At 44.2% G+C, this 23,515-nt stretch overlaps 1 protein-coding gene across 3 annotated transcripts; it reads right to left on the bottom strand.

The window, feature by feature from the left end:
- Positions 1–2,387: 2,387 nt before the first annotated feature.
- kdm3b (lysine (K)-specific demethylase 3B) lies at positions 2,388–23,383 on the bottom strand. 3 transcript variants are annotated; one of them, XM_070836444.1, is made up of 25 exons: positions 22,909–23,383; positions 17,973–18,137; positions 17,429–17,542; positions 16,901–17,006; positions 16,609–16,733; positions 16,151–16,210; positions 15,301–16,002; positions 14,007–15,192; positions 13,711–13,927; positions 13,396–13,610; positions 13,125–13,277; positions 12,179–12,286; positions 11,939–12,066; positions 11,540–11,840; positions 11,180–11,433; positions 10,446–10,718; positions 10,180–10,351; positions 9,959–10,049; positions 9,663–9,793; positions 9,413–9,532; positions 8,962–8,985; positions 5,404–5,543; positions 4,930–5,106; positions 4,440–4,574; positions 2,388–3,457 (listed from the first exon to the last, which is right to left on the bottom strand). In XM_070836444.1, exons 1-25 carry the CDS (start codon positions 23,113–23,115, stop codon positions 3,377–3,379), a joined length of 5,385 nt encoding a protein of 1,794 aa, XP_070692545.1. In that variant the 5' UTR covers positions 23,116–23,383; the 3' UTR covers positions 2,388–3,376. The 3 variants fall into 3 exon arrangements, with proteins under 3 accessions (XP_070692545.1, XP_070692546.1, XP_070692547.1); XM_070836445.1 differs by having other exon boundaries at positions 11,540–11,837; XM_070836446.1 differs by lacking the exon at positions 8,962–8,985.
- Positions 23,384–23,515: the final 132 nt, after the last annotated feature.

Genomic DNA, 23,515 nt, shown 5'->3' with positions numbered 1-23,515 from the left:
ATGCGCTGCAGTGTTGTGGATCAGAGCCGCGCTGCTCCACAGCTCTTAAAGGGCCAGAGCCACTGCTCACACTACACTGCTGCTCCCACCCAGAGCACTGACAGTGACCTAGAACAAATATAAACTGGTTTTTGTAGGTTTAAACTAACTGTATGCATGCTTACACCCCCCCTCCCTCCCACTCTTTGATTAGGTGCAGTGCAGTCTGGATTCCCATTTCTATGATCCACTTACTAATTCAGGAATGAGCAGTGAGAGCTGGGCCACACAGGACTCATGAGAGGACATGTGGCACCAGTAAAAAAAACATAATCTGGTATAAAGCAGTGTTGACATTGGAAAACAGCTTAAGACCTTAATAATTCTAATTACAGTGGAAATTAAGACCAGATTCGGCAGTGACAACATTTTAATTTCTCACTCTGAGAAAATGCAGCATGTTAATACAACTAAGCTCAAGATGCTGATCATATTCAACACCACACTGGACTTTAAATTTAGATGAGACATAAATGCAAATTGGTGCCGACACATTTACTTGATTAATCAATTAGTTGATCAACAGAAAATCTGGGTGACTGTTTAAGCCTTTTAAAACAAATAATTCCACATTTGCTCTCAAATGTTTATGATTGTTGTAAACTGAGTATATTTTTGGGGCTTAATAAAAAATTAAAATTAATTAATTGATCATGAAATCAACTGTTCCTTGCAGCCCTAATTCATTCACATTGTACCTTTGCAGGTCTTAAGGACACCCTGGTTGTACACATACATTCATGGAAAAAATTATTAGACCACCCTTGTTTTCTTCAATTTCTTGTTCATTTTAATGCCTGGTACCACTGAAGGTACATTACCTGAAGAATACAATGAACACGACAAAAAAAGCAGCTGATTCCATAATACTTTATGTCCTATTTGACATGCTTAAGCTTAATTGTATTCCCAGGGTATATAAGAGGCCATTTCACGTCATAAGCAGCACTGCACGTGCAAAGGCCTGGAGTGGTTTCCTGCTTACATTCAAGCCGTAGCACAACTCAGAAGTTGTCAGCTCTCACATAATGCCTAAAACAAAAGAATTATGTGAAGCCACAAAGGCAGCCATCTTGGCACTGCTGGAAATTGGCATGAGTGAGAGACAGGTAGCCAAAAAACTGAAGATCTCCAAGACAGCCGTTCATTACACCAAGAAAAAGCAAGTCGAACATGGTACTACCAAATTGCTAGCTGGTCGAGGCAGGAAACGTCTTTCTACCGCAGGAGAGGACCGTTCCTGTGTCAGGAATCATCATCAGACCTCCAGGGACCTTAAAAATGAGTGGGCACTGTCGAGAAATGTGACTTGTTCAGCAAGGACAGTCCGAAACAGACTTCTTGAAGCTGGTCTGAAGTCACACAGGGCACCGAAGAAGCCCTTCATCAACAAAAGGCAGAGGAAGGCCCGGTTACTCTTTGCTAGGGATCACAAGGATTGGACTGTTGATGATTGGGCTAAGGTTCTCTTCAGTGATGAATCCAATGTTGAGTTGATGCCCACTCCAGCCAACTTACTGGTTAGGAGGAAGCCTGGAAGCCTACAAACCAGACTGTCTTGCCCCCACAGTAAAACATGGGGGTGGATCAGTGATGATCTGGGGTTGTTTCAGTATGGGTGGAACAGGGCAAATGCAATTGTGTGAAGGGCGAATGAACCCGGTCACGTACAGGGCTACTCATGAAAACAGTCTTCTTCCATCAGCTGGTAAACTCTTTCCTGTCTCGAATGACTGGATTTTCCAACAAGACGATGCCCCTTGCCACACGGCAAGGTCAGTTAAAGTCTGGATGGAGAAGCAGAACATTCGGACCAAGCCTTGGCCTGCTCAATCACCAGATCTAAATCCAATTGAAAACCTGTGGAACATCAAACTCAAAATGGAACCACAAGCCCAAAGACAAAGCAAATTTGTTTGAATTTTTGCAACAGGAATGGGCTGCTGTGACAGCAGAACGATGTCAGAAGCTGGTGGAGAGCATGCCAAGACACATGGCTGCAGTCATCAAAAACAATGGTTATGCAATCAAGTACTAACTCGTGTGTATCATGTGACTAACATGCCTAAAAGCACTGTTTTTGGCAGTACAATGCTATTGATGTAAGAACTTAAGTGATTTTGGTTATTATCACATAAAACCATGGAAAATGGTTAGATTTCAGTTCTTAAATTAAACTCTTATGAGCTATTTTTGTTGTTGTCATTATATTTGTCCAAACAAATGTACCTTTAGTGGTACCAGGCATTAAAATGAACAAGAAATTGAAGAAAACAAGGGTGGTCTAATCATTTTTTCCATGACTGTATAAGGTTCTGAGGGTATAAATAAGTACATTAAACAAACAGTAGTTTTTGTAAACTTTATTGTGAAAAATCAAACAGACTGCTAAGATCAATATATATATTGATACAATGTTAATGGCCAGTAGTTCTGTTCAGCTGCAATTGTGATTCTTGAACAATGTTGTTGGAAGTCTGCAGTTCGTTCAGCCCAATGGGACAAAGATAGGTGACCAAAAAAAAAACCTGCCCTCTCTGAAGTCCTCCCGATCATTACCTTGTGGTGTATAAAAAGAAAAGACTTCTTACTCTAAAAGTGAAATAAGAAAACTAAAAATACAAAACTTTGGTCTGCTTCCCCTCACTGGCTGCTTCGCAAATTCATTTCAGCCACAGAGGGCAGAAGCAATCAGCTGTTTTAAAAACTCCAACAACAAAAGAAATCTACAAAAACAGGTTAACCTCGCTCCTATTGAGGAAAAATAATATCAACGTCATCAAAATAGGAAAGTTAGCCCAGTACTCACATTTTGTCAGTCACTTATATGGAAGCTGAACCTCTGCTCCAAAGGCACGTCAGCTTTTACCTCCCTTACTCTCACATCTTACATATACAATGAAAACAACAGAACAAACACACTGACCTTAAATACAGAGTTAATCAAAAAATAATAAATTGGAAAACAACTAGACAAATTTGAGCGTACTGTGTAACAGCGATAAAGGACTTCCTTCATCGAAGCGCCAACTAGCCCCTCCCCGTCTAATCCCTCCCCAAATCAAATGTGCTCATTCCCCAAAACCCAGACCATCACTGCCCCCAAAAACCTACACCCTATCTTTGTACTCTGCAGTCTGCAGCTTGTACTTGTATATGTAGGTGTGAAATGCATACTCTGTGTGTGTGTGTGTGTGTGTGTGTGTGTGTGTGTGTGTGTGCGTGTGTGTGTGCGTGTGTGTGTGTGTGCGTGTGCGTGTGTGTGTGTGTGTGTGTGTGTGCGGTGGAGTGGTCGTCAGAGGCTGGTTGTTTTTGGGACAGCGTTAAGTGAGAGGAACTAAGGGCGTGCTAGTTTAGGTTCGTGGGCCTTCAGTGTCCCAACTGCATCCTTCACTGCGTGATAGATGATGTTCTTCACCTGAGGACAGAAAAAGAAAGGAAAAGTTTGTCAAAACAAGTGAAGACAACAGTGATGCCTCACACTGACTGACTAGGACGCAGTATTGTTTGGGGTTTTTCACCTCAACAGCTAAATAATACTTTGAAAAGCTGCAATGTAATCCTTGATCAAAGTACATCCACTAAAAGTGCTTAGTTTTGCCACCGAGAGGCTCAGATTGTTCTTCTGTCAGACAACATTACAGAGAGGATCCCTACAGACACTGGATCCTTCTCTTCAAAGTCACCAAACTCCATTGGCAAAAAAAGCAATTTTACTTCACAGAACATGGGAGTTGCTGATCTCCCCGTCTCCATCGGTTCATTTGTTTGTGTTATTATGTGACTCGTGGTTTTAAAGGGTTAGTTCAGATCCAACACCATATTTACGTAACACACAGTAACACAAACAAACTAACCAAACAAGGCACAAGTCACTTTAAATAACAGTCTGAGCGGCAAAAACAAGCACTTTAAATGGATGTCCTAGTTGGATCACGCTCACAGCTGCTGGCTGAGGGGGTCCACTGGACCAACTCCAAAACTTTTTGTACTCGCTGGTCATTTCGAACCCAAAATATGTAAAAATAGGGCCACAGTTGAAAAATAAAGAGGTTACCCTTTAACACCGTGTATACAAAAAACATGTATGGAAATTAGATTATTGGATTATATTCACATGAAGCATAAAACATTTTATCTGTCATTTGTGAGGGACAGTATTTTATCTGTTGATACTGGGTTGCAGGAAAACCCATTTCTGACACCGACTGTTCAGTTTGTGTTCAGGATAACCCTGACTGCTTACTAACTCAAAATCAAGCATTTTTAATTTTACAGAGCTTGCACATTAAATTTGTACCTTGAAATGGCTTCCTTGTTCCATGATTTTGGGCTAGTACAGTTAGTCAAGTTATCCTCAACTCAAATATATCATTCACTGTCAGAGGAAGCACACTGACCTGCAATTTGTCTTCGTGGTTTGTATGAGTGGTGGACAAGTGTCTGAACTCCTGGGTCAGTCTGAAACAGTGCCGCACGTGCTCAGGAGACACAAAGTCCTCTGCCACCTTAATACAGCTGTATAAGTTGTGCACCTGAGAGCAGAGGAGCAGAGAATGTACAAATTTACTGTTACAGAAACAAGACAAACAAATATAAATCTTGAATTGTGGGACATTTGTAAATGATATCACAATAATTGCATATACAGTGGTGGGAAAAAGTATTTGCCCCCTGACAGGTTGGTTTGGATAGCTTTTTTCCCTTAATAAATGAAATCATCATTTAAAAACTGCTTTTTGTGTTTACTCAGGTCATCTATGTGTGATATTAAAATTGGTTTGATGATCTGAAACATGTAAGTGTGACAATAAAGCAAAAACAGAAGAAATCTGTAAGGGGGCAAATACTTTTTCACACCACTGTGTATACTCTGATGAAATGGCTGACCTGGTGTGGAGCTCCAGCAGGGATAAATACAGCATCTCCTAAGAACTGTACAATTGCCCAACCCTGGACGCCATATTCTTCATAGAGCCTGCGGCGGAGCACCTGGTCCAGGTACCAGCTCTGGTCGTGAATGGGGTCGTGGTCTGGAGGGTTCTCTTGACCCTGCTCTTCTCCCACCTGGCACAGATATGGATAAACCATGGAATAATCTGAACTACACAATTATCTTTGGTTGCTATTGAAAACCTGCTGATGATATCATAGGATAATAAACAGGGTAAAACTGCCTGGATTCAGATCAACATAAATTCACAGAATCTAAGTAGTCTTGCAATAATGCTGGTTAGTCTAAATAAGGCTGTCTGTAGAGCATCTTCCATCTCTGTAAAGGACCCTGAGGTTAAAATGTGTTACAAGATACAGCCAATGATATTGCTGCACGCTATTTCATACAGAAATCTACTGGCTGCCGACCTTGCGGAGCAGTTCTCTGATCTTCTCGGCGTCCTTGGCAGCATAGATGTGCCACAGAGCTCCAGGTTTCTCCTTTCCCTCGTACACCCTCCTCTTCGTCATTTCATCCACATCACCCTCCTCAATGGTGGTCATGACCTCTGGAGGACCAAACAACACACACACAGACACACACATACAGGGCAGCAAAGGGTCACGAGCTGCGTCTCTAAAGAGGCGTTTCCACCAGCTCGACTTGGCCCAACTCGACACGACTCGACACGCTTTAGGTAGCGTTTCCACCGGCCCTAGTACCTGGTACCAGGTACTATTTTAGTTCCTGGTACCAGGTACCATTTTAGTACCTCCTCGGCCGGGGTTCCAAGCGAGCTGAGTCGAGCTGTGAAGGCGGCGTCACCAGGCTGCAGACCACTGATTGGGAATCGCGTCACTGGATGAGTCATGAGAGCGACTCGTTCACAAGAATCAAACCCGCCATTTTTAAAACACTTTAAAACAGCGACCAGGCGTTTTTATCACTCAGCGAGTACACGTAAACACCATCGCCTCCATTTCCTCCATGTTTTCTGTTGTGTGGTGCGGTGTGGTGTATTGTGTTGCATACAAATGACGCCACCGGAGTTTCGCCCCGCCTCGCTATGACGACCCCGCCCACGTTTGAGGTGGTACCTGGTGTGATGGAAACACAACCGTACCGTACCGAGTCGAGTCGAGTAGGGCCAAGTCGAGCCGGTGGACACGCAGCTTATGATGACAAGATTTCAAAATAGCTTCCACTTTCAGTGAAGTAGAGTTTGAGCTGTTAATGTTTCAACATCTCACTTCTGCAGTTTGACGACTAAATGTACCATTCCTCTGAGTAATGCGACAGTGACTGGGACTTTCAAGCGACAACTGCATTTCTCATCTTTCATAGCATAATTCTTTGATATAAGTCCATTATAGTGTTTGACAAAAATGGAGCAGAGCTGTAGTTCTCAACTGGTGGCTCAGGACCCAGTAGTGGGTCGCAGGTCCATTGTAAGTGGACTGCAGGATTGTGGGGCCTAGCAGTTTTATCCTGAAGTGCACTGATTTTCAATGGCTTCTCTTAAAATACCATTTGCAGCTGCATCGTGTGGCTGTCATGTTGTCCCGAGCAGCAGTCCCGTGTGTTCATGTGTTTCCCCAAAGACAACAGGAACTATTATTATTAGAGCCTTTGGTAATACATGAAAATGTAAGCAGGAATAATGTTACTAAAGCATGAAAACGCTGAAGATTACAGGTTTTGGGTTGTGGCTGAAGACTAATGTGGATCTTGTGGCTGGACCAGTTGAGAACCACTGGGGCAAAGAAAAGGGCCAGTTACAGACACAGTTACACAATCACATCCACTGACACAATGTTCACACCCACAGCCCAAGGTTCATCATATAGAGCAGCTAACTCTACAGCCAGGAAATAGACCCACCGCTCATCTTTTTAGGATTTAGGAGTTATTTAGAAAGAGTTGCTGCTAAAACCACAAATGACACATTCTGAGGCTTGTTGCCAGGGTTTGGCAAGCTAATGGCTGTCACTCTTACAACAGACTTTTTTCAGTGTTGCATCTCACCAACTAGGTAACAACGCAGCATGAAGTTAACTCAGACTAACTCCAGGGACACACTGCCTACCTGAGCAGCTTGTCTGCATCAGGGAACATGTTGCTGTTTATCTCAGCACCCATATTAGCAGGTTACAGCAGCGACAGCCCGGTGAGCAGCACGGCTCAGGCGTGGCTCAAGAGCAACTCCGCTGCTGCTCATCTGCAGACAGATAGGCGGGCTGGCAGACACCACAGCCGTTGCGCTGTCTGTGTGGACACCACGCATGTGTGAGCCGCAGCGATTCGGCAAGGTGGCCGTCACACAGACAGAGGTGGGCAGTGTGCTCCCGATGTGAGAGCACTATCGCACTGCTGTCTGCCGAGCTGCAGAATGAGGGGGAGGAGATGCTTCTGATGTTTACCTGTCAATGTGCTACATCACTGACTGGACTGACAAACAGATATGATTAGCATGAGTGTGACATGACAGTTGTCAGGGACAGTGTTACATTAGAGTCACACTGAAAAAGGACAATGATGAGGTCATTGTTTATTAACTTTCCAGCGATCTGTTTCACAAACTAGTTTAGTTACCATGAGGACACCACTTGACTTCACTGCTCAGCTGTGCTGCAGACAGCCCTGCGAGAGTCGTAACTAATGAAGTCAAAGCTCACTCTGCTGGACAGAAGATGTAAACACATAATTTCTAAATACCCCAAACATCCTTTTCTGCAATATGTCTGGGGAAAAGTTTTCATGTCAGACAACACAGACGCCAATTCCAATATATCTCTGATAGGCCAATATTGGCTGATAAAATCAGCCGAACAAATTGGTCGGGCTCTAGTTTATTCTGTGTTTCTCTTCATAACCTGACCATGTATATTTACCGGCCACCTGGCCGCTGAGGTAAATTACATTAATGTGGAAATAGACAACTTTTTTGCTTTAACTTATAATTATATGGCTAAAGAATAATGACACCATCTGACCACCATGACATTCAGCTGGCATTTTCCCTCTTGTTCAGTAAGTAACACAACCTGACTACTAATTTATACGACCAGATTCTTTACTCAGCCTTCATCATAGCACTGAGATCAGGGTTTCTAGTTGCTATTGGGATTCTTAGGGTAGTTTTTTGCTTTGAGCAGTAGCCAGGCTGCTAGCGGATAGCTTTGCAACAGAGGCACAAACAATAATTCACTTGGAACAACACACGCTGGGGGGTGGGTGCAAGTTGAAAAGTTTAAAAAAAGTTGTTTGTTTCCACGTTTACAATGTGTGAGTGTACTGACACAGTAATTATCATCTGGTCACTCACAAATGTTTCCTTCACAGCCACAAGTTCAGTTGCCACGATAACTCAGTAAATGTGCGTTTCTTTTGATATGCATGTAAAATCCCCTGAGGAAGAACACGGGCTGGTGTATGAGGGCAGCACGCCTGTGGTCATACTGTTGGGTGTGTGTCAGTGTCACTGGGATGAGCGACTGGAAGCCTGCGAGGGAATAGGAATACCAACTCTAGATGCCCTTCATTCAACCTTTCTCCCACAGTGAAAGGACCAGAGCACAGCTCACCTGAAGCTAACATGGACTGAAGATACTCCCAGTACACGGATTATGAAATCATATGTGAACTCCATGCTAATTCATGGAAGACACATTGCTGCACTGACTGAACTCAAACCTTAAACAGTACACATTTTTAAAGTCTTCAATCTACATAGAAGAAGAAAGTCACACTTCCAAAGAGTAACAGAAACTTAAATGCCACATGTTATTAATTGAAGGTGTTAATAAAGGTTGCATTTGCATAGAAATGTACAAAACGTGCCACAGTAGAAACTAACAGATGGGTCCCAGTGCTCAGGCACCCACATCACAGATACTAACAGAAGGATGGGGGAGGGGGGTGAAGAAGGGGAGTTAGTCAAGTAGAAGGGCATGCTACTGAAGTGATACAATTGAAAGTCTACAGACCTTGACGTCCAGAGACATCTGCCTCTGTAAATGAGAAATTTTGCCACAATGTAAAAGACACAGACTCACTGAAGGGTCTTTTCAGGGTCCTATCCGAGCAAATTAAGCCTGGAGCAACTAAAACAGTCAAAGCATGATGTTCGGGACACAGCTTTGAAAATATTCTTAAAGACTGTCAAGGAGGGATCTGTTAGATGAGTATGAATATCTAGTGTATCCAGTTCCTCCTTTTATATCCTGTGTATATTTAACACTTTGCATGTAACAATAATAATCTAAACATAATTTACATAAAATACTGTATTTTTCAAAAGCAAACAGCTGTTTGAATCACATTTAAAAGCTCAATTAAGGGTGTACTGTACACATGTCATGTAATCAATGTTTATTAAATGTGCGAGTGAGCGAACAAGGGAGGCCAACAAGAGAGACAAAGTTTTTGTCGACTGACCTTGCTCCTGGTCTCCGTCTCCTTGAGGGATGCCAACGTAGACCATGACGTTGACAGCATCAGAGACATCCAGGTGGAGGTTAGTGGTTCCCACCTTCCTGTCTTCAGACGAGATTAAGCCTGAAGAAGGAAAGACAGCGAGGGGGAGAAGATTAAGAGAGATATATAATGGTGGGAGGGGGAGAAAGAGATGAAGCATCCAGCTGAGTTGACAGGGAATGAAAACTTTGACTCAGTCAGTCCTTCTCACCATAGGCGTTGTACATCTTAGGTCCAAGGTCAGGACGCACAAAAAAGTTGGGAAGACGTGCAGCAAGGTTTAGACGACCGTCTCTTTTTGTGTACTCGGGCAGGGGGAGGTTTTCCATCAGATCGTCAAACCTGGTGATGGCATGAGACGACATTGAAGAACAGCACAAGTAACAATTAGCAAATTGTAAACTTACATGTTTGTAAATAACCCCCACTGGGGAATGTAGTGGTTAACTTGGTGGGTGAGCAAATACATTAGTCACCAAAGAAGCAGCATATTTCTGAGTTCCTCACCGTGTGGGCATCATGTCCCTAAAGTCTTCACCTGGAGGCCAGTCCTTTAATTTCAACACCATGGGCTGGCCGTCACTATCTTGCAGGCGTTCTGCATTCACAGAAAAACACATTAGTGGCCATTTCTGACACCAGAGACAATCAGGAGCTAAAATAACACAGCGAAATGCAATCCAAACAACAAACGCATATATGTAAGTGAAAATAGTGCGGGCACTTACTGGAGATGACCTCAAAGCCGTCCCAGAAGTCTCGCACCTTTACATCAGAGATGATAGCACAGTTTCTACAGTTGACCAAGTCTACATCCTGGTCTCCAAACTCCTTACTGAAGGCATCTGGCCGCCACAAATCACCTTTCAGGCGTTTATGTATCCCTGACACCAACACAGGCTTGAGACAAAGGAGCAGAGATTAGACAGAAATCAGTACTTCTACTATACTATACTATTCTATATACTATACCATCTTATATTATGGTTCTTACTTGTCCCTGCTTCCAGCACTCTCTGAAGATCTTCCAGTTGTTGCTGTTGCTGGGATCCTGTAGGCAGAGGAGTCGTCCGTCACAGAGCCATGAGTGTGAGGTATGTGGCTCCAAAACACTAAGGCCCATTACTCCATCTTTGCGTCCTCCCAACACACCAAGCTCGCCGCCCTCAGAGGACCCGGTACGACGGCCTTCTGCCTTCTTGGTCTCTACAACTGATGCGATGATGTGATCCAGGAAGTTCGGGAGGCTGCTCTTCAGCTTGTCACTCTGAAAGAGAGAAGCACTTACAGGTGAATAGTTTTAAGTGAAAGCCTAATCGATCATTACTACACCTGTAAATGGAAGTAATACAATCTGTAATCTGCTCAGTTAGTTCTGATCTTAGTATTCCCGCCATTTCAACTATTTCTTGCTGAAAATGTTTTAGGAGAAAACACCTTGCATTTCTGTTTTTGCTGAAACGTAATTAGATTTTTAGTATAACAAAACCCTTTCTGTATCTAAATAATACATACACTGTTTCAAGTGCAATTTGGATTGACTCTAGGTTATTATTTTTTTAACAACTGATCTATTCTTCAATCTTTTTAAGTGATGCAAGTGCTTTGGGCACATTGGGCATCATAAGACTAGCTTAGAAACTGATGTTGCTGATAGGGTGTTTAATATAGATGTGTGCACTTGGATCACTTCAAAATGACATGGAATAATGAAACCTTTATACGTACGCCTGCTGAGGTAAAGACAGAGGGGAACGGTACTCCACTCTCTCCGGGGCCCTGGGGGAGTTTGCCCGGTCCGGAGTTGAGCAGGTCCCGGAGACTGGACCCCTCGGGTTTGGACTGGGCCATGCTGGAGCCCAGTAAGAGGCTGTTAAATAGCTTGGGGCTGGAGGCAGAAGGCTTTGACAGGGCACTGAGTGAGTCCAGGCCAAAGGGAGGCCGGCTGTCTCTATTCATCATGGAGCGAAGTGAACCGGATTCTGGAAGAAGACGGCAAGAAGATGGTGGTGTAACTTAAATATTGATTTGGATTGATTTGGAGTCCAAAAGATTACACGGACTCAGCATTTCCTCCATCGTACTAACCCTTGGTGTCATCCTTGGCTTTCTGTGTGGCCAAGTCTGCCAGCCAGTGCAGAGCAGAGCTGTTGCCCTCTCCTGATGAGCGTGACTCCTTGGCAGAGGACTGGGTGTGGTTACAGGGGGAGGACGTACCACTGGTGGAGTTACTGGTACTGCTCACACTTTCTCCTCCCCCACTGTCTGACGGCGCTGCCGTTTGTGTAGTTTCTGTTTTGATGGCTGATGTTTCTCCCTCTGATTTTGGAATGGTGCCAATACCAGAGGTTGCAGCTGTGAGGATGCCACCACTACCTGCTGTAGACTGCTGAGACAAGCACAACCAGACATTAGAGCCTTCGAGTTAAACAACTTTCAGAAAGCAGTAATGCAGAACTAAAGAAAAAGATGATGTGGCACCAGTACCTGTGAAATCCCATTGGGAGCACTAGGACGCACTAGAGGCTTGGTGTGTCGACTGGCACAGGGGCAGTTAGCCTTAATACCCCATTTACCTCTTGCTGAGTGCACCATGTCACCTATGTTGTAAAGAGCTAAAGGACAAAGGCAATAACGCCAATCATTACAACTCTTAGTGTACAAGTAGATATTTAATGCTCAATGCTCACGAGGTAGCGATTGTTAGATGTATAATACATGTTATACCTGTCCCAGGTATAATCTGTGTGGGCATGAGATTCTGTGGTTCATGAGGTTGGCCTTTGGCACACTTCAACCAAGCGAAAACCTCATCCTCTGGACCTTCATCAACATCTGAGGGGGAAAAAAAAAAAGTTTGACCTTTATGTTTCCATTCATTCAGTCTGGGGTAAAACGGCGTTTTTTACTACTTTTCATTTTACCTTTGTGTTTCCCATTAAAACTGCTTAGCTTGCCTTTCTTTGTGTCTTTCTTTTCAGCACAACCTCACCTATGTGATTCTACAAGTATTTATTTATTTTGACATAATATATGGACACACTGTATGTAAAAGTGCAAAAGAAACACAAAATCCGAGCAGGAACTAGTTGGATCTTTGGAGGAGCGGGGGTCTGCGCGGACACCTCCTCTCGTTCGTCTTCACGTGCAGCATCCACTTCATCCTCTGAAAGGAGTCTTCCTCAGAATCAGAACGTTCTTCCCCAGATTCAGCATCTTCTAACTCGTAGGAGAGCTGTAGTGCCCGACTTCGGCTCTTCATAAATTTAGTCTTAATAGGCCGATCGACAAAATTCAAACACTTGTAAAAAGTTTGAAGTGTCCGCTTTCCAACAGTCTTTGAATTGAGCACCTGCGTGCTTGTGTCACAGCTTTACGTTTTCAAACGTGCGACATGTGACTTTGACGCCGTGTGGCGGTCCTAGACTCCGAAGGGTTAAGGGTCACAGGGGGGCTGGAGCCAATCCCAGCTGATTTAGGGCGAGAGGTGGGGTACACCCTGGACTGGTCGCCCTTTCAATCGCAGGGCCAACACACAGAGACAGACAACCATTCACGCTTCTGTGTTTCCAATGCACTAAAAATATCTCACTAAGCATTAAGTTTATCAACACATTTGTGTTACTGCAATTAAAAAATAAATAAAATAAGTTAGGTTAAATGTCAGACTCACCCTCCCTTGGCCTGTTCCTGCGGAGCCGATAGCAGTCCAGACACACTCCAAAGCCACACTTGCGACACACCCAGTGGATGTTGAACAGGGTGGTCTCACACACATCACACATTTCTCTGACGCCTCGCACAGCACGTTTCCACGCCACTTTCTCTGAAGGACAGGTTTTAAAGAACAAAAAAACAAGCAAAAAAAAAAGCAGGATTATACACACAATAGACACTTCTCAAAGGCTGAGCATTGAGACAAAGTGAGATGTTTTTAAACTCACGGTGCGGCTCCACCATCATCATGGCCTCTTTCTCAGACATGACCAACTGGCAGAATTGGTCTCCCACGTTGGCGAGGATGTACTTGGATGTATCGAGGTCGAGGCCCTCTTGGACAGCTGGTGCAGGCAGCCACAGACCCATTGCCATGGAATCGCTCTGCTGAGGGCTCAGGAAGCCTTCCACACGCAGTACGCCTTTACGCGTGAACGCCAACCTGGTCAAAGACAAAAAAAAGTTTTATTCAGTAACACATTATTGTTCGCGATGAGTACTTCCTCTATTCTGATGAGACATTGAGTCATGTAAACATGTACCTCCTGAAGTGGAAGAAACGGCAGGCCACATTTGGGTCGTCATCATCATCGCTGTCTTCATCTGTAGTTCGATATTTACGGTAACGCTCTAGTCGGCACTCGCGGCACTTATGCAAGTGAGGGGCTACATTGATGCACGAGCCATCCTGGAGGAAGGATTCACCAGACTGCTTCAGGCGACGCACTTTGCTCTGGTCTTTTAGTACACTCTGGCCCACTGGGAGAGACAACTTAGTGTTAATTTCGTTGCTTATTCACAGATGATTCTGGGGTTCTTAAGATTGGACAAGACTTACCTTTGAAAGGCTTGTTACGTGGACGGCTCTTAGCAGCCCCTTGGACTTTAGTTTTCTGCAAAATGGAACCATCCTTGGTGGGAAGTGATGTTCCGGTGACTTGGCCTTTCTCTGGGCCCTCCTCATTCTCACTCAAGTCTGACAGGTCGCTGTTGCTGCTGGAGTCAGAGTCACGTTTGGATGATTGGCCTCTCTCCTCTAGGGTAAACTTCTGAGACTGGCTCTGGTCAAAGGACACGGAGACATCCTCCATTCCACCGGGGCCAGCAAACATGGGACAGCTCGAGGTGGATGAAGGCATCTCCCCGACTTCTTGCTCCTCCTTGGTCACAGTGCCTTCAGTCTGTGACCTCTGTGATGAGGCCGGTGCTAGAGATGAGGAAGAGCTGGGTGAAGCGGCTGCTGAGAGTGCTGGGAAAGGGGAAGACAGAATCCCCTTAGGTGGCTCTGCCATAGTGAACAGGTTTGGCTTGCTGTCTGAGGCAGGGCCAAGGGTCTGTGGCTCAGCTGCAGTGAGGCCAGCAAAGGAGGTGTGGGAGGTTTTGTCCCCATATGCCAGAAAAGGATTAGCAGGCTCTTTGGAGGTCTGCAGAAAAAGGTTCTGGTGGCTATCTGAAGTATTAAATCCAGATTGCAGTCCTAAGACCCCCGCAGAAGTTCCATTATTACTGCTCTTCTTAGAAGTACTTTGAGCTCCAGAGGCTACAGCCAGACCACCAATGCTAAGACCAGAGCCTCTTACTCCTGCAGAGCCACCCATGCCCTGGAAGGCCGATGATGATTTGTTGAGCACACCATTTCCCGTTGGATGGGTCTCAGGCACTTTGGGCTGCTCAGGCTTTTTCAGCCCTTCAGTGGAGGTTGCAGGCTTGAAAAGGCTTGGGGTCTCCTTACTCAGGCTCTCAGACACTGCAGTGAAGTAATTGGTGTCCTTGGACTGGGTCTGACCAGCAGCTAAGCTTGGGCTGGAGCCAGAATTCTGGGTCATGCACTGGAAAAACAAGTTTTGGTCTGGCTGGGATTGAGTCTCACTCTTCGCTCCACCAAAGCCGAAGCCAAAGGGCCTGGGAGTGTCCTGGGAGGTTGTGGTGGTAGTAGTAGGAGCTCCATTGGTCTGAGAGGTAACATCTCCAAATACTGAAGCAGTGGCCTGAGGCAAACGAAAACCCGATGCAGTTTTAGAGCCCTGAGAAACAAAACAACGTGGTGAAGTAAAATGTCGAAACAAAACTCTGACACTCACAAAAGGAATCATATAGTAGTATTGATGCGATGATCACGTTGATCGTCTTACCTCTGTCTGGCTTCCCCAGGTGGGCCCTTTAGGGCTAAAACCCACAGAAGCAGATAGTGCCACACTGGGGCCACTGTCACGTGACCACGAAATGGTGACAGGCCCCGGGGAAACAAGAGCAGCTGTTTTTGAATAAGCCGACTGGGAGGCCTCCTCTCGGTCTGGCTGGGGGGATGGGGAGGCCTTGGGGGCTGGTGCTCCAGGGACCAGGCTTGGCATCTGGCCTAGTGAGGGGAATGATGTGGTGGAGAAGGGAGAAGGTGCTGGTTTGAGGGGAGGAGGAGTGGGGGTGTGAGCAGCGGCGGTGGTGGAGTCCGCTGCCCCTTGTGTGGAGAGTGAGCGACCATTTTCCTTGACGTGGGGCGGATAACGTGGAGGAGTAGTGTTTGACTGGTCCATCTGGAGTGACGAATTGGTGTTGGGGGACGACACTCTGCCCTGAGGAAAAGTTCCTTCTGAAGAGCTTCCGTTTTTGGTTGTGCTGCTGACTCTTTCACTCGAGTCTCCACCCCAGATCCCCATCGCTTCCACTGGAGTTTTGTTGGATTCGCCACAGTTTTGCCCATCAGCTCCCGCATCTCCCGCTCCTTTAAAGCGTTTCAAGTTCAAGTCATCCTCACCTTCAGAGGCAGTCCTGCGTCTGCGTCCACTGTCAACCTTCATCGTTTCACTGTCCTTCCTTCGCCTCCCATTCTTACCAAGCTAAAAAGGGGGAAAATATTACAAAGTAATTCTATTAATAAATTCTGAAAAATGTCGAGCTTAAGCTGAAAATACCACTTTAACAAAATAAACTGCACCGTATAAGCAATTACAGAGTATAATTACATGTATATTATGACAACCTTACCTCCTCCTCTGCCAGCATGACATGTATCACTCGAGGATCTACTAACTGATTTTCTTCTCCCTGTGGCAAAAAAAAGTGGTATTTAAGTGGCCATGACCGGAATATATTTCGGCAAAACATTAGGGTTATTTTAATTCAAATGTAAGGTTAGCCTGATACTTTCATTCATTCATCCATTGACCATCCTCCAAGGATATTGCCTCTACACATGTGAAGTAGTGTTTTTATCACCTAATTCACCAATAGATTTACTTTATTTCAAAACTTTCATTAATACTGTTGGCTTTCATCCATTCCAGAGGAATTTGTTTAACAGTCCTTCAATCAAACCTGTTTGAAGTGACATTAGACTGATCTATAACTTATTTCATACAAGTTTCTGATTGTTTTAGTATTTTGATCCCTAAATATCAAATACAATTTGATGATACTCCACTTGAAACATAAGCATTACTGACCTTATCTAAGGTAATCTCCATAATGTGTGAGATGGGGTCATGCTGTGACACCAGTCCCGAGGCCCAGCACTCCTCAAACTCTGGCTGGTACACACGAACCCTGCGTCCTTGAATAGTGTATGAACCTGAGGGGAGGAACAAGGAAAAAAGTGAACAGTAATTCCATGGTTGCTGATTTGCGCAGGTGCCCGAAATAAACAATATGTGGGAAACACAAAGACAATCCTCCCCCACGAACTCTCAGAAGTAGTGAAGGAAAACAACATACAAAGAGGTGAAGGTTGAGTCTTACCCTTCCTGAAGATCTCCTGCAGTTCAAAGTCAGTGCGCCAGCTGGAGATAGCAGTCTGCAGGGAGGACTGCTCCAACAGCAAAGGGTGTCTTATGTCTTTATCAACCTGCACAAGGACACAAACCACATTGTCCTCAAACAGTGATGGGGCACATTAATAACAGGGAACAAAAAACGTGTGAAACTTCACGCTAGATTATTACAGGACCTCAGCGCTGCAACTGACAGTTGCCGCTGTTATTTTATTGGTTTATCATTTAATTAAACAAAAAGATTGGTGCAAGAAATTGTTTGCCCTGTCTAATCAATAGTCAATAAGCACAGAGGTATTGAATTTAAAATCATATGAAATAGAGAGGAAATCACATTTGAGAAACTGAACCAGAAAATATTTTTGGTCGTTTTCGATACATACCCTAAATAATTATTCCATCACACAAAATCATTAATCTGTCAATGAGGGTTTCGTTGCTTCAGTATTTACCACAACTAAAGGATTTGCCAACACTGTAAAACAAACATACACACCTCAAATCTCTGAACAGCTTTGTTATCACTCAGGAACTCAAAATTCTTGTTTCCAAAATACTCCACAGGAACCAACGATCCTAAACCTACTCTGTCCACCAGGGAGCGGAAGACCTGAGGAAATAAAGAGACAAAGAGAAACAAATGTTTAATTCTTGGATCTTATTGGGAACTACTTGATAATTCAACAGCAAAGAGGCAACAAGAAAATTACCATTTCAAATCTGGGAAGAATGCAGAATTTTTAATGTAACTTCAGCTATCTAGGCTACAATTATACTGGGTCTGGATGCCTCAGGCGTCTTAGTAACTTTATAGTAGGTCATATCTGATTTCAGTGTTTCTGATCATAATACCCACATGGAGGGTGAACTGGAGTTGTGACTAGCAGTCAAGGCCTTGGTAGAGAAATCTGCAGACCATATCAGGGTCTAGTCCCGGATTTGCTAAAGCCCATTTCCCATATCAGCAGGTAGATCGTCTCAAGGCTTTACTCATGTACATGAGGGTCCAGTTTCCTCTTACTGTCCATCTGAGCACTCACCAGAGCAGGCCAGGCTGTGGCTGATGCTGGAGCTCCCGTAGTCCCGGTACTATCGCTCTGGTTGGCCCAAACGATGGAGTCTTCCACCAACACAGCTTTCACCCCCTCGTCATAAACCTGCACCCAGGAGCACCGCTGCGAAGCATTCTCAAACTCCACAAACACCTGCAGTCGGAAAACCAGAAAGAACCAGAAGATAAACAGGAGGACAGTTACATGACATGAGACAGCAACACGGAGCCTCTTCAGTAGCCAAGAGCTCAAAGCGGTGCTCGTGTACCAGCACCCCAATCTAACACATCTCTAATCAGTCTCATACTAATACTACCCATTTTATTAAAATGACAATACTAGAAAAGTAAAATTTCAGTCCTAGTCTTTAATGTTATTTTTTGCTTGCACACTTTTCATGCTGTACCACTGAACAGGGTGACGGAATCTGTCTACATCGACAGCAAGTTTGCATGTGTCACTACTACAACATGATCACACACAACTTTGTCTTGCACATTTAATGCAAATCAGACTCCGGAGTGGTTGTGTGCTGCTAGAGCAAGACTTAGATAACACAGAACTGGGATCTGACTGACTGACTCACATTAGAGGTCCCTCTGGAAGGATCACAGGAGCAGTGCCTGTCAATTATTACTCTATGCTGCTTCGGGTTAGAAAAGTTGATGATTAATTTGCTTATACAACAATAGGTAACATTTGGGCGATGGCATCAATCAAGAGCCCATTGTTGCTGACTTAAAGCATATAAAATGCTATTTATTTAATTTGTATACCACTGTAGTAAAGGTGTTTATTTAAATAATTTTACATACATCCATGTTTGGACTTTTCTTTCCAAAGTTACTGTCTAAATACAGACCTACTTTGCAACTGTATTCCAGTGGGTTCCTATGTTTGCTGCTAAGTCTTATTCAGTTTAAATTAAGAAGATGGTATGCACACACTAGAGAAGCTCCAATTAGTCATGAATGGATTGGAATTAGGGTTAGTTGGTTAGTTCAACATGTCGGAGTTGGTGGTATCTTTTCCATTAACCTTTATCTATCCAGGCTGGGTTCAGTGAGCAGGATTGCCCTGCAGGAGAACGACCAAGAACAACCACAAACTGATCTGTTGACCATTGAGAAGCTCAGCTGGTGCCGTTTGGGGGTTAAGAGCTGGGGTGTCAAAAGAAGGGAGCTCCAGCCATACAATGAAGAGTTGTTTAGGGGAAAAAAAAGTTGAACCTGGATCACAATTTGCTGAATCACAATGCACATTCCTCCAAGTTCACTATGTAACCTTCATGGTGAATTTCTGCTGTCGCATTTAGACTGTCTCAACGAAAGACGTCTCACTGTTACTTTAAACAACATGCGACCACTTACACAGCCCCGTGCTGTCTGAGTGCAAGCATGTTTTTGGTCTAAATCCCTGGTTACATTTTCTACTCAAAAAGGTTCCTCAACAAAAGTTCAGAACAGAGAAGCAAAACTGTAACAAGTGAAACTGCTGCAGGTCGAAGAAGAAATAGATCTTGTAAGAATATTACTGCAACCCTGTTTGCTTGCTAGATGTTTTAGTTGTGTGTCCTCTTTTCTGTGTCGAAACAACAGGACGAAGCTGCCGTGCACTGATCCACGCTGGATGAGCCAGTTGAATAATGGCACTCCAAAGCTCAAAATCAAAATTAACAACTACACAAAGTCACACAGTACACTTGGCAACGCCCAGACGACCTCTTCTCATGCACTGTGTGTGAGATTCCTACCAATGACTTCTACCACATGCACTTAGGATGCCATGACACCTCCTTTTTGTTACGGTTGTAAAGTTGATAGTGGAGGTTTATTATTTTGTGGGCTTGAGTGAAGTAAAACACCACAGGCTCAGCTAAGCTTTTGACTGTGGCTGTTTTATTAACAGTGAGAAACAGGCCAGACTGTTATCAGTCTGTTTGACTCCCCCAGTTGCTGCTTCTAGTGAAATCAGACTTTTTTTAAACTCAGGGTGGGAATTTCATGGGATGTTACTGATTAACACCTTCTATGAAACTGACTAAACAAGTGAGCAAGAGGCAAAAAATAAACTAAAGCTGAATCTTGTGCTTTGTCGACATTTATTTTACTGTGGTTACTTGCTAAAGCTGACAAGAGCTACAGAAACAAAAAAAAAAGGTTCTGCTGGCATTTAGGTAGCAGGTTTATAATATATACAAATAATACCAAGCCAGCTGCTTAACCTTCAGGTACTGATGTGCTCCATTCTTGTATTGCACAAGAAGAAATATGTTTTTCTTTTATATTTTTCAGTCAAGTCAAGTAATGGCTACTCATTCCAACAGTTTTAAGAGACAAGTGTTTTTGATGTCAGCTAGCTTTAAAACTCTAGTCAATTAAAAATTCCTAGACTTGTCCGAGCAAATCACACAGCCAATTGCTGCGTGCCTCTGGCCGAGCAGTAATTTCCATGGATTACTGGACACAGTTGATAAAGGCTGCTCCTTGCCTGGCTTTTGTTTAGCTGTAGAGTGCAGATGCAGTCGTCCTGTACAGTGACTTCGTTATAGGAGCCTATACTGCGGCTCCGGGGTTTTCAGGTGGCAAAAAAAAAAAAAGGGGGTTCTCTATGACCACGTATGGTCGTAGATCCTCAGCTATGAAAGCTGCCACAGATGTTAACTCAGGGTGAGAACAGCTAATGTGTTTTCTCAAATTTGATGCACTACCGAGGTATTTAATTTTTCTGAAGCAGATTTTACACAGTGAGTCATCTCCAGTTTGTGTTTCTCACTAAGTTCATAAAATCCGAAATGTGTCCAACTTTATTGATCCCGAAGGAAATTACTTAGTCTTAAGTGAAAAACAGAGAAATAGTGCAAAACAATTAAATAAAATAAGTACAGAATGTAAACAAGAAGCGGCTAAATAACACAGTGAAACTGAGGGTAAACAATGTGTGGTAGCACTGAAGTATTATCATATCAATTAAGACTATAGTAATATCCTATTGCACAAAATTCCACGAATTCACACTGTGAACCAAACAAATCTACCACAACTAAATCTTATCAGCTGGCTCCCAAACAGACATGTGACTGGTGCAGAGGTGGAGCAGAACGGCATTATATTACCTGGAGCATGAATTGATTTTTTTGGAAAGCCAGTGTGTTTGCGCTCTCTTTTGATCCGAGGTGACGCTCAGATATCATCAGCAGTGAACGTTTGTCTTGCTGGGAGCATTTTTGTTTCGGAAGTTTAGGACACAACCAGCCAGTAGATACGTTCCTCGACAGACGGGACGTTTGCTGGAGAAACAGTCAGCGGCTGTGTGTGACAGCCAGGACGGACTGACTTTAAACTTACCAGGAACTCCAGTTTCACATTTCCAACAAGACTCTCTCTTTTCTGCCCGTCTCTGTACACTCACCGGGAGGAACGGTAAAATCTGAGATAAATGCCACCTTGTACCACCTTGCCCACATGCTTCTGTTCACCTCAGTTCACACCTGAAGCAGGAATCAAAAGATCACTCCATTCTCACACCTTGTTTTTGTCAATATACAATAAATGCCAGACATTAACACTGTGAGCCGTCACAAACACGTTGAAACATTATTTGATTTTTTAAAAAAGTCTTTAGTCAGTTTTGACTCTAGTCTGACCAAATACAGTATTTTTTTTTTTTAATTGTGTTTGATGACATTGTCATGCAGGTATTTTAATTCTTCAAAATATATTTTCGTGTTTCTGGATATGATGGTTACATTTGAGTTTTTTCCCCCCTTAAAAATGGTTCTGACATCTGTGAGAAAAACTATTATCAGAAAGTGGTGAAACGTACTTCTCAGATGATCCCTGAGCTGTATTTAAAACACACGTAACCTTTCCTCACTGCCATCTTCATCACAGACTGCTGAAGCAAGACTCCCAACAACATGTCTTTAGAAATGTTGGTATATAAGAAAGTTTTTTTATTCCCTCCATGCTGCAAACTCAAGTAATATCAGAAACCTGACGTTTATCCTCCCCGATTGAGATCAGTCCTCATGTCAGGATCACATCTTATTTTACACACTTTAATAGTTTTAGGTGCAGTGATTTCACACTAATATAACAGTAACTTCTGTAACCAACCGTGTTACTAATAAATCATTGTTTTATTAACTGTGAATGGAAACCTTTTACTCTTTTTAAAGTACAGTACAAAAAAGTGATCATGTAAATCTAAATGAGTATTTTGCTGACATGACCTGATGATGTAAAACCTTGTGTTGTAGCTGTGAAGCTTGTAGTTTAATGTAGGTCACCCACCACCACCCCAAACCATTTACAAGGGTCTCACTCAAAATGTCTCTGCAGTTTATCAGCCCTGCACACAGTAGACCAAACATAGCTTGGGGATATTTGTTTGATTCGGTGAAGAGTTTAGTGGGTAACAAAGTGTGGAGTCCACAGTAAAGTCGGCTGAATTCCTGGTGGTTCACCCTCATATGAACTTCTGAGGCCTTTAACCGGACCAGCGTTAGCTAACCATGGGAACCGACCAGCTAATTCACCGCTGCTCGACAACTATTTATTACAATATCGTAGTGGTTAAGTTAGCTCTGGTGCATTTGTGCTTTGCGATTGATTGCTACGAGGTTGCGATCAAGATCGATGGAGTTGAATGTCAAGCATTAAAAAGCTAAAAAAGCGAACAAAGCAAAGGCCACAAAATCCCCGGCCTCGAGTTTAGCTTCGCCTGACTGCCTGCGACTTGTAGCCTGCTAATATTTAAACGAGCTAACGGTACCTGTAAACCAGTAAATGTACCAGCGCTGGCGGTCAGAGGCCAGTTCAGTTGGGTGAAAAAGCACCTTTAATGGCTGGTACACATTTTAAACACGGGCTGGTGGGTGTTTAGCGGCTCTGTACGGCTTCGCTTGTATGTAAACACTGACCGTGAGCCCCGCTGCGGTGGATGTTGTTGTCGCCTCCGCTCCGCTAACCTCCGGGGCGGCCAGGCCCATGACGCTCACCGCCCGCACCGTCCCCCGTAGCCAGTCCCGAGCCCAGGCAGCCTGCGCCGGCTCGGATCCGTTCGCTGACCTGCCGTCGTCAAGGAGCAAGAGCAGACGCTTCCCTATCAATTCAAGAGAGTCCCCCATGGTTTGCTCTTGAGCTAGCTGCCCTCAGCCAGCCACCATGAACGGTGTTAACTTCTCCGCTTGGGATGGGAACTCAACAAGGCGAGAAGACGAGGAGAAAAGCAGCCGCCGCGGCTTTGTTCCTAATGTTAGATGCAGCAGAGAGCCCGCTTCGGCCGGAGCACCCGGGGGCACGCTGCGGCGGACCGAGTCACGCCGGGAATCCACACGGTCGGGATGTTATTGTCCTCGGTGCTAAGGCGACTATCCTGCTCTGTCCGCCATTGAGCCCTGCAACAATCAAACGCACTCCTCGTAGACAGGCAGGCAGCACTGCGGAGACACGGGGAGTGTGTGCGGGAACAGCGGCCTCCAGCGGCGGGCAGGGGGAGCAGGCCGGCGCAGGAGGCTTCACTGAACA

Source organism: Pempheris klunzingeri, chromosome 9, assembly GCF_042242105.1.
Source record: "Pempheris klunzingeri isolate RE-2024b chromosome 9, fPemKlu1.hap1, whole genome shotgun sequence".
Lineage (NCBI taxonomy): Eukaryota > Metazoa > Chordata > Actinopteri > Acropomatiformes > Pempheridae > Pempheris > Pempheris klunzingeri.
The sequence above is the reverse complement of the archived record's forward strand: the minus strand, read 5'-3'. Positions and strand labels throughout refer to the sequence as shown.

Coding starts and splice junctions, on each gene's coding strand:
- kdm3b (XM_070836444.1), bottom strand. CDS start 23,115: ATGGGGGACTCTCTTGAATTGATAGGGAAGCGTCTGCTCTTGCTCCTT. Junction 11,841..11,938: donor CTCCCAATGGGATTTCACAG/GTACTGGTGCCA, acceptor TGCTTGTCTCAG/CAGTCTACAGCAGGTAGTGG. Junction 10,719..11,179: donor CTGTCTTTACCTCAGCAGGC/GTACGTATAAAG, acceptor TCTCTCTTTCAG/AGTGACAAGCTGAAGAGCAG.